The sequence below is a fragment of the Scomber scombrus genome, chromosome 17 (genome assembly GCF_963691925.1).
Source record: "Scomber scombrus chromosome 17, fScoSco1.1, whole genome shotgun sequence".
Classification (NCBI taxonomy): Eukaryota; Metazoa; Chordata; class Actinopteri; order Scombriformes; family Scombridae; genus Scomber; species Scomber scombrus.
The window spans coordinates 25,145,253-25,156,440 of NC_084986.1; the positions used below are offsets into that span (position 1 = coordinate 25,145,253).

An 11,188-nucleotide genomic window follows, 5' to 3' on the forward strand; every position below is an offset into this window, starting at 1 on the left:
CCGGTGCACACAGCGGGAATATGACGATGAAAGATGACACAAGGCATTTTTTCACAGCTGTGCCCGCAAACGTAAATACAACTCAGTGTTTGCTTATATTTATGTATCAAACTGCGTTTTAGGAAAATGAAACGGCCGACTGGTAGCCTATCAAAATAAAGTGTCCCACTATAAGAAGACGTCTAACCTGTATTGAGACGAACTGCTTGTTATTCTGGAAACACACTTGCACTTTGTCACAAATGTTTGTTGTTTATGTTGTAACGTTTTTTTTTTAATTTGGTAATGACTTGGAAAAAAGGGCTATTTTGTAAAATTAGAGAGCTACATTCAAATCCTAAACCTAAAACTCAACCATAATCTGTAAAAAAAAAAAAAAAAAAAAAAAAGGGGAAAAAAAGAAAGATTTAATCTCAAACAACGTTGTGTTTTAGAGTTTGAAACCAGAGGTTAAAGGGTCAAACCAAATGTGCATTCATTTCATTTTTCATTCATTTTCCATACTGCTTATCCTCTAGAGCAGGGGGTGTCAAATTAAATTTAGTTCAAATACAGCCCACTTTGATCTCAAGAGGGCCAGACCAGTAAAACCATTGCATAATAATGCACAAAAATAGATAATATATATATTCTAACTTAACTATAATAAACTATCAATTTACAAAATGGATAAACAGCCTGAGATATCTTAATCAAAATTAGTGCAATTTCAACATTGTCATGTCTCAGTCTTTTACAGATTATTCTACACAGAAACTGCTGATTGGCATTTTGCACGATGTTCAATATATAAATGATTTAAATATGACCACGATATGCATTCATTGTTTTTTCAGAGAATTGTATTCTGGTCAGTGTGGGAAAAAAATTGAAGTGAAATTACTTCACTGCAATTTTCATACTTTGCAAAGTTCTGGCCTGCGGGCCATATGTTTGACACCCCTGCTCTAGAGGGTCGCAAGGGGGCTGGAGCCAATCCCAGTTGTCATTTGGCGAGAGGCAGGGTACACCCAGGACAGGTTGCCAGTACATCGCACGTCTAACACATAGTAGACAGACAACCGTTCACATTCACATTCACACCTACGGGCAATTTAGAGTCACCAATTAACCTGAGCTGCATGTTTTTGGTCTGTGGGAGGAAGCCAGAGTACCTGGAGAGAACCCACGCAGGCATATTGAGAACATAAATTCCCAGCCAGCCAACGGGTTCGATCCCTCTTGCTGTGAGGCGACAGTGTTAACCACTGCACTTCCATGCTGCCCTCAAACCAAACGTGAGCTCAGAACTTCTCATTGCATATCTTCAGACTATTACACAGTTCAAACATAGCTAGTGTAAGCTAATTGCAATGTTTGCTCATATCTTAGAAATAAATCTATTTTTGATAAAACCACCAACAGACACAAAATTAAAATAGACCCAAGCTGTTCCCCTGGCAACACAAACCAAAAGATTTCAGTTATCACCAAATTATTCTTCTTTCAAATATTTGCTTTATTCTTTAGAAAACACTTCTTGTGGACTCTAACAGCTCTGAAATGATAGCACTTTGATTAAATGAACTTTCTTAAGGAATATGCATCATATGAATACAACAAACAAAATAGTAAAGGTCTTAACACTATAGGTTTTGACACAGGGCCTCTATACAAAACAAGATCACACAGTCATTCATATTACCAAAACTGAAGTGACAAAGTACAAAAGTGTCTAAATAAATAGTACAGAACTATACATTTAGGAAATACATTATGCAATATCATAAAAAAAACTTTCCCCCTATGTGTCATGGTGTTCATGGTGATACAACATTGTGTCATGACTAAATCGGTATTAACTATTACATGACAGAGTTCTACATGATAATATAGTAACATGTTCTATAGAGTGACTTCAGGCGTAATCTGTTGCACTTGGTGAGAAAACCTGTTCGGTGGAGGTTAATTTATAACTATGCTTTGAAACCAAAGCAAACAAACAGAAATGCAAATGATGCTTAAATGAGAAGAGCGAGGCGGTGGGGAGGGAGGTAAGCTGGAGAACGCTGCTCAGCTTAAACACCAGCCATCTGAGGGAGGCCTGTTTTGTTCTGGAAGGAGCTCACATCCTATTTGGACAAGCGAACACTCACTGGAGATGTTTTAATTTCTAATGTAAAAACTACCCTCGGGGAGTTTGCATGTAATTATGAATTATCATAGTACAGCAGACGGCCGCTTCTTCACAGCGGCTCACACTTTTCATGGGATATTCCATGAGTGGCATTCAAAGAGCAGCTCCCTGTGCTGCTGTGCACATTAAACCGGCGATTTGAGATGGTGCTGCTGCTGACATCAAAACAACACCACCAACAGGCATTTTTTATTGGCACGGAGAAAGCATCAAAGTGAGAGAGATTCAGAAAAAAGGAGGGAAAAAAGACAGCGAGAGAGATGCAAGTACTGTATGCATGGGATGATGATGAGTAGAGACATTTTTTAAAAATGCCATTTTCAAAAGCAACCTGTTACAATGGTTACAGTGCACGCCACATAACCGCAACATCACTGCTTTTACTCTGACTTTGGACCACTGTTGCTTTTCACACATTCTCCCCGTTTCCTGTCTGCTACTCAACTATTGGTGGACCAAAGTCCCAAAACAGAACCTAAAAAAAAAAGAATAAAAAAAAATGTACATTACTCCATCCACCATGCTTTACTCTGTGTGATACTTGTTACTCTGTATATTAGTCCGTCCAATACTCTGTACATTACTCCATGCTTTACTCTATACCAGTGGTCTCCAACCCTGCTCCTGGAGAGCTACTGCCCTGCATGTTTTAGGTATCTCCTCACTCTAACTCGTTATCAAGCAGCTGAGGCTCGTCAAAGGGCTTGATAACGAGTTGATTATTAGAATCAGGTGTGTTAGAGTGAGGAGATACCTAAAACATGCAGGGCAGTAGCTCTCCAGGAGCAGGGTTGGAGACCACTGCTCTATACATTACTCTGTACATTACTCCATACATTACTCTGTACATGACTCCATACATTACTCTGTACATGACTCCATACTTTACTCTATACATTACTCCATGCTTTACTCCATACATTACTCTATACATTACTCCATGCTTTACTCCATACATTACTTCATGCTTTACTCCATACATTACTCTGTACATTATTCCATGCTTTACTCCATACATTACTCTATACATTACTCCATACATTACTCTATACATTACTCCATGCTTTACTCCATACATTACTTCATGCTTTACTCCATACATTACTCCATGCTTTACTCCATACATTACTCTATACATTATTCCATGCTTTACTCCATACATTACTTCATGCTTTACTCCATACATTACTCCATGCTTTACTCCATACATTACTCTATACATTATTCCATGCTTTACTCCATACATTACTCCATGCTTTACTCCATACATTACTCTATACATTATTCCATGCTTTACTCCATACATTACTTCATGCTTTACTCCATACATTACTCTATACATTATTCCATGCTTTACTCCATACATTACTCTATACATTATTCCATGCTTTACTCCATACATTACTCTATACATTATTCCATGCTTTACTCCATACATTACTTCATGCTTTACTCCATACATTACTCTATACATTATTCCATGCTTTACTCCATACATTACTCTATACATTATTCCATACATTACTCTATACATTATTCCATGCTTTACTCCATACATTACTCTATACATTATTCCATACATTACTCTATACATTATTCCATGCTTTACTCCATACATTACTCTATACATTATTCCATGCTTTACTCCATACATTACTTCATGCTTTACTCCATACATTACTCTATACATTATTCCATGCTTTACTCCATACATTACTCTATACATTACTCCATACATTACTCTATACATTATTCCATGCTTTACTCCATACATTACTCTATACATTATTCCATGCTTTACTCCATACATTACTCTATACATTATTCCATGCTTTACTCCATACATTACTCTATACATTATTCCATGCTTTACTCCATACATTACTCTATACATTATTCCATACATTACTCTATACATTATTCCATGCTTTACTCCATACATTACTCTATACATTATTCCATGCTTTACTCCATACATTACTTCATGCTTTACTCCATACATTACTCTATACATTATTCCATGCTTTACTCCATACATTACTCTATACATTACTCCATACATTACTCTATACATTATTCCATGCTTTACTCCATACATTACTCTATACATTATTCCATGCTTTACTCCATACATTACTCTATACATTATTCCATGCTTTACTCCATACATTACTCTATACATTATTCCATGCTTTACTCCATACATTACTCTATACATTATTCCATGCTTTACTCCATACATTACTCTATACATTATTCCATGCTTTACTCCATACATTACTCTATACATTATTCCATGCTTTACTCCATACATTACTCTATACATTATTCCATGCTTTACTCCATACATTACTCTGTACATTACTCCATGCTGTACTCCATACATTACTCTGTACATTACATTACTCTGTACATTACTCCATGCTGTACTCCTTACATTACTCCGTACATTACTCCATAGTCACCTCATTACTCCGTACTCTGTACATTACTCCATGGTTTACTCCATACATCACTCTTTACATTACTTTATAAATCACTCTGTACGTCACTCCATACATTACTTTATACATTACTCTGTATGTCACTCTGTACATTACTTTATACTTTACTCTGTACGTCACTCCGTCCAATACTCTGTACATTACTCCATGTTTTCCTCCATATTATTCTGTACATTACTCCATACATCATTCTTTACATTACCTTATACATTACTCTGCATAGCAGTAATTTGTTCAGTAGGACCTATAGTGTTAAATAAAAATGTTACCATTTTTTGTCTCTTCAGTAGGTCAACATTAAAACATATAACAGCACAATAACAAACAGTACAAAGCAAAACACACACAGGACATAAACAGGATACAAAGCTACACACAATAACAAAAAATAGCACAGTGGGTAAGGCTGTTCCACATTTTGTGGGACTATCTGTCTCATGTTACTTCCTTATGTTTAACACTGAATATACATACTACCTTATAGAAAATACTCACTGTAATAATAGCAATACATCTAGTCACTATACTGCTTCAACCGCCACTGCACTATCTTTATAGTTTATATTGCCTTACACAAAAAGTGAACAGAATTCAAATTCGAGTTGCTCTTTAAACAAGCTGCTTTTCCACAGGCTCTGTAAACATGGCAGACACTGAAGACATTTGCTTAATCCAAACACTACTTTTTATGTGCAAAGTCAGCTTACTTCTAAGAACTCAGATGACAGGCACAGATTTCATTCCAGCCTGCACATAACTTGGAATTAATATGCACTACTTATAATTTAAAAGTCAAATGTGCCAGAGGGGAAAAATCAGAGGTGCCCTGAAAATAAGGAGCTAAATGCCAAATGAAAAGTAATGCGGTAAAAGAGCCGTGATCTGTCATTGCCTGATTTTTTGGGGGTCCGGAGACACAGTCTGACAATCCGGCTGCTAATCCTCCAGATTAGTGAAGGTATTCATATTCATATTCATCCACGCAGAAGCCTTCAGGACAATTGAGGGGTGTTTTTTTTAAATACGGAAACCTAAAGCGACGGAGCTCCAAAAGCTGGGGCCGGAGGTGGGTGGGTGGGGGGCTTCAAGCAAGGCAAAGAGCGGCCCCGTGTCTAAAGGGGGCTGGGAGACAAGCCTAGATCCCCTTTTGTCTCATCGTGGCGCATTCACAGTCAACATCTTGTTCATGCGCCCAGTGCACTAAATGCATGAGGAGAATTTAATTACAGAGTATAGACTCCCTGCACATATATGCATAGACACACAGAGCTGATCGGCATTCCTGCACTCGGTGACCTCTCCTCCGGGCCTTTTCAAGAAAGGTGGCCGACTGGTTGGGTGGCGGAAAAACAAGGGGGGGGGGAATGGGGTGGCAGATGGAGGTGAAAGAGTCTACAGAGCGATGGCTTTGGCCTTACTTTCCCGCCCAGCACCCCACACACTGTAGACAAACACTGTGTTCTTATGTCAGGAAGTCTAATTAGACTTAATAAAAGCAGCATGTGAAATGTCTGTGATTCCTCTATGACAGTAAGAGTAAGGTCCACTGCCCCCAGTCCACCCCTGTCTGTAGAAACCTTCCAGTTTGAGGACAAGGCAGCGCTGGAGATTGGAATGTTATTGTTTGGTTGATAGGTGTCAGTAGAAAATGCGTCCTGTCATGCATGCATTTGTGAGAAGCAACTGATACATGTAAGCATGTCCGCTCCGCTCACATGTGTTACTTTTTAAGCGCCGGTGCAGGTACAACACCGTGCTGCTGCTGCTGCTGCTACTCTCACTCACATTATGCCAAACATGGTCAACAGCTGTCATTTATTATAGTAACTGATACGCCGCACAGGCCTGTATGTTTTTTCTACTTTTATGTTACCTTATATATGTGTATGTATATTTGATTTTTACTGCAGCCAGACATGAACATTAATACTGGATGATTCAGTTTTGACTCTTGTGGTATTCTCTTTCCAGGTCTTCTTGCTAAAGTGGAGCTCATGTGGTCCAGGTACTTGTTTTAACGACAGCCGTCTACCTAATATTGTAAATTTACTTCAGTATTTTTGTCTACTCTGTATATACAACATCTATTCCATGTCTGTAAATCCTGGATCTCCTCTGTTTTTCCTTCATAGTGGAGGTTTTTCTTATTCGGTTATAAAGTAAGAAAAAAAAAATGGGCCAAATTTGTGATGTACTCTTAGGTTGTATAAATGGAAATGGTTCAAATTGAAGAAAATGCAAATGTTAATTGAGACGTTGAGTCTCCTGCATGTAGGCGTGTGTAACAAGCATCAAAGGCTCACTGCTTCCTGCACTGGCACATCAATGTTGGCAGTGAATGTGAATTGTGAGAGGTTTAATCCTAATATTTAAGGCATACTGAGCTGATAATATACTGTATAGAAAATAATATATGTGTGTTTATTTTCAGTCTTTGACACATGCATTTTCTCTGCAATGAATAAAGTTCTTTCTTATCTTATCATATCATATCGGTGGTTAATTCATTATTTATTAAAGCTTGATAAATCAGTTATGAGCCATAAGTAAGAATAACTAAAAATCCTCGACGTTTAATTCAAATATTGACATACAGAGGGCGCCATGACATTAAACTACGTGTGCAAATTAACTTGATGACGTAAAACGGTTGCAATTCGAGAGGAGACTGTGCTGCTTTTGGTTGTAATTTCCAGTCGAAATAAAACCACAGAAGTGATGCAAGTCTTCACAGCTCGACTATAGATAAGAAGAGAAAGAAGTGGACGAATACTTCCACTTCCTCAGGACCAGTGTTGTGTGTAACGTGTTACTGTAATCGTTATAGTGTCTACAGTCAGTGATCATATCACAGTTACTAAACAAACAAATATGGTGTTACTTGCATTACATCAATTATTTAATTATTATGTATAAATTGGGCGGATAAAATGCTAACACAAAGTTATTGGCAAAAGTCAAGTTGAGTGTATGCAGACCCCAACCAAGCAGCCAAAGCTTGTGTGTTGCTCCTTTTTACAGACGAATTTCCGTCTGTCAGAAACAAACTCAGCAAAGTAGCGATAATAGTGAACGGACGGCCGTCATCAGACAGGAAAACTTCGGTGAGCTATCTGGACCGATGTTATGTCAGGATGGAAACGCCATCTAGTGTAGAGTCTCTTCAGCCTGGCCAGACCTGTGCTGACTCAGAGGAGCAAACTGGTTGTCTGACAAATGATTTAAGAGACTCCTCCTCATGAGGTTTAACCACTACTTTAGTGATAAACATGTCAAATAAATAGGACTAGTCTACTATAAAGTCATGTTTTGGTGAGTGAATAACTCAAGTGAGTTTGTTTGAGTGTGTTTGACCTGTGAAGTGCAGTTCATATGTAATCTAATGGTGTTAGGAACAGCTGCTAAAAGAGCTAACTAGGAAAGGCTGAACAGCTGACATGTTTGCAACCATTTAACATCACTACCCAGACTGCATTGTGACTAAACCAACAGTGACGGGATTTCAGGTGTTGTAGAATTTTCCGACTGTCCGCAGAATCTTCCTGCGTGACTTGATGCTACAAAAGCTACATTCACCATCTCCGCTACTGTTCAAATATGTTTACTGAAAGCAGTGTTATTATATTCAGTTTACTGCAGGAAATGAATGAAATGAATGATGAAAGAATAGTAAAGAGTAACCATAACCCCCTAACCCAACTCTTCATTAATTACCACTTCTGTTTTTTCACCTATGATTGGTATGCGTGTACCTATATCACATGCATTATTCAGTGTAATTATGCTAGACTTAATCATTTCCAGATTACCATCATTTTACATTATGTTTAGTATAAAAAATATTAATGTAAAACACTAGATACTATTACAAATGTATTTAACTATTTATTTATATTAAATATTGTACATTAGATTTTAAAAACTATCCAAAAAAAAAAATCCCAGTGCAAACAAATTTTAAAAATGGAAAATATAACAAAGAAAGAATAAATTACAATGTGCAAAACCGCAGCATCAAACTGTTTTAACAGTGAAACAGTGTTAGATTGTCTTTAGGGTAGATTGACATTAAGAAAGACACTAAGTAAGAGTCTCAGTTTATAGGGGCTGATCCAGTTTCTGCTCTGTGTTATTATCTGCACTTTATATTGAATGTTGTAAATTCAACCATTCCATATCACACTCAAACAGATCCACCCATTTCCACCGACTTAGAATTTTGCATGTGTTCCTTTCTCCTTGGATTTGAAGCAAGGTGAAACGTTACAATAAAAAAAACAAAAAAAAACAACACACATGACTAGTAAACAAAAATGGTGACCTACAAGTGAAAGGATTTATTTACAATTTTATGAAAAATGAAGGCACCAAAAGTTTTTATATTTATATAGAAAAAAAGAAAATAAGCCTCAGTAAAACAAAAGGACTTGTTCATGTGGAGATATTTCCCCTTCTTATGCAAGCATACTTGGATCCAGCCCAGCTGAGACGTACTGTACTTGAGTGACAAGTCAGATGAGTGAAAACAGACTGCTATTTATGATGGATTAGCTGAAACATTATCATCATTTTGCGTATTCATACGCACACAAACACACTCATATAAACTGCAGCTGTATCCAGCTTCTCCGGGAGCCTGTCTGCACACAGCAAGTCTCATTAAAGCACCCGCGAGAGCCATTTGCAAAATACTGTGTAACAAGAATGTTTGACAAGTTTGAATAATGTCTTTCTTTCTTCAACTATTTGGGGATTTCATCCAATAACAGCAACACAGCTCATAGTTAATATCCAGAGCAGTTCGGTAAATTTGCAATGTGAGCAGAACAGGCACATGTATAATCCTGCATCTGCTCAAAGTAATGACTCATAGGAAAAATGTTCAAAGCAAATCCAGAAGCATGAAGAAAAAAAAGAAAGAAAAAAAACAGAAAGGCCTGCTCAGAATGAGAAACACGTCAGTCAAAGAGTCACCGCTTTCGAGAGTGAGGATGACTCATTTCCAAGTGATTCATCTGGTGTTTTGCGGTCACTGAGATAGGACCGCCAGCCAAGAAGAACTTCCACAAATTCGCTGGCTAAGGAGAGCGGCAAGTCCAGGCAGAGGCACAAAGACGCAAATGCAGCGCCTGTTGTCAGCAAGCGAGCCAGCATGTGACCCACAGCCAAATGCCTTTGATTACATCAATTACTGTGAGCCTGACGGGGCCTCGGGGACCATTTTAACCACCATTCATAACATAGGCTGCCACAGATCCACCTATCAGGGCTCAGGTTACCCTCCATTCCTCGAAAAGATACACAAACTCATACATTGTTGCACATGGAGGAAAAAATTCAAACAATGTACATTTTAAGCTTGCATACATGTTCCATCAATGACTCAACATGCACAAAGATAAACATACATATATATACACACTCAGGAATATATATATATAACCGGTTGAACCCTGATTGACCTTTACATTGTTTCTAAAGTAGCTTAAATGTTGGAGAAACATTGTTTTGCATGGTATGTAACACATTTCTGCCTGTGCCTGTTCCAACATGCCTCTGACACTATGATGTTTATACTGTCTGCAGGAAAATATTCACATGCATGATGCAACTGCAGCTGCCAATACATATCATACATTTATCATATTTATATTGAATTATTTGTATCCTTATTCTTATTTATTTAAACACTTGTCCAGTTACTTCTGTTTCCTCCTCTTCTTCTTCTTTTAAGTTTTCAGTTAGATTTTAAGGATAAGGTTTACATTCTTTTGTGGTGAGTCAAGTTTTACTATTCAATCCTTTTTTTTTTTTTTTTTTTTTTAAATCTGACTTATTTTAATTCATTTTTCAAAGCCTAGTGGGGTTTGTGAAAATTGACATTATTTTACAATTGAGTTTAAATATGCAACATACAAAGATGGGATGTCAGTTCCTCAGATTTTCTACATTTCTTCCTTGATGTATTTCCAGAATGTCCATATGTCCCAGAAAATATGAGTATGATCCCCGAACCATACCTCAGTTTCTCCATCATTTGTTTGTCAAATTGTCTTTAAAAAACACAGACCACACCCCCACCCTCAACTCAAATTCTTTCCATATCTGGCTCCCCACCCCCATGTGGAACATACATCTTCCCACGTGTCATCATCTATGGTTGCATTGAGCTCCAGTTCCACTATCTGCAATTTTAACGGGATTCATAATATATGACCTCATTGGATGTTTTCATTTTGCAGGCAATGTGAGATTTTTTACTGCACATTAAAAGCAAATAGTAACGTGTGAAATCTCATGTAGGATGTGGTTTTTGGAGATTTGGTGTGAAAACATAAATTTCACACATACTTTTTTCAATATGTAGTCTTGTGATAATTCTACTTTATGTTTATTACTGAGGTTGTACTAAGTGGTGGTAGTGGTGTACTGGGTGAATTATATTGACTGGTTTCCCTAATACCCCCCCCCCCCCCCCCCCCCCCCCCCCCATGTATGTTAATAGAGT

At 37.5% G+C, this 11,188-nt stretch overlaps 1 protein-coding gene across 1 annotated transcript; it reads left to right on the forward strand.

The window, feature by feature from the left end:
* The first annotated feature begins 3,344 nt into the window (after positions 1-3,344).
* Positions 3,345-9,838, forward strand: LOC133997401 (dynein heavy chain). Its single transcript, XM_062436973.1, has 2 exons — positions 3,345-4,568; positions 9,722-9,838. The coding sequence occupies exons 1-2, from the start codon at positions 3,345-3,347 to the stop codon at positions 9,836-9,838; spliced, it is 1,341 nt and encodes a 446-aa protein (XP_062292957.1).
* The last annotated feature ends 1,350 nt before the right edge of the window (positions 9,839-11,188 follow it).

Coding starts and splice junctions, on each gene's coding strand:
- LOC133997401 (XM_062436973.1), top strand. CDS start 3,345: ATGCTTTACTCCATACATTACTCCATGCTTTACTCCATACATTACTCT. Junction 4,569..9,721: donor TGTACTCCATACATTACTCT/GTACATTACATT, acceptor TCACTGAGATAG/GACCGCCAGCCAAGAAGAAC.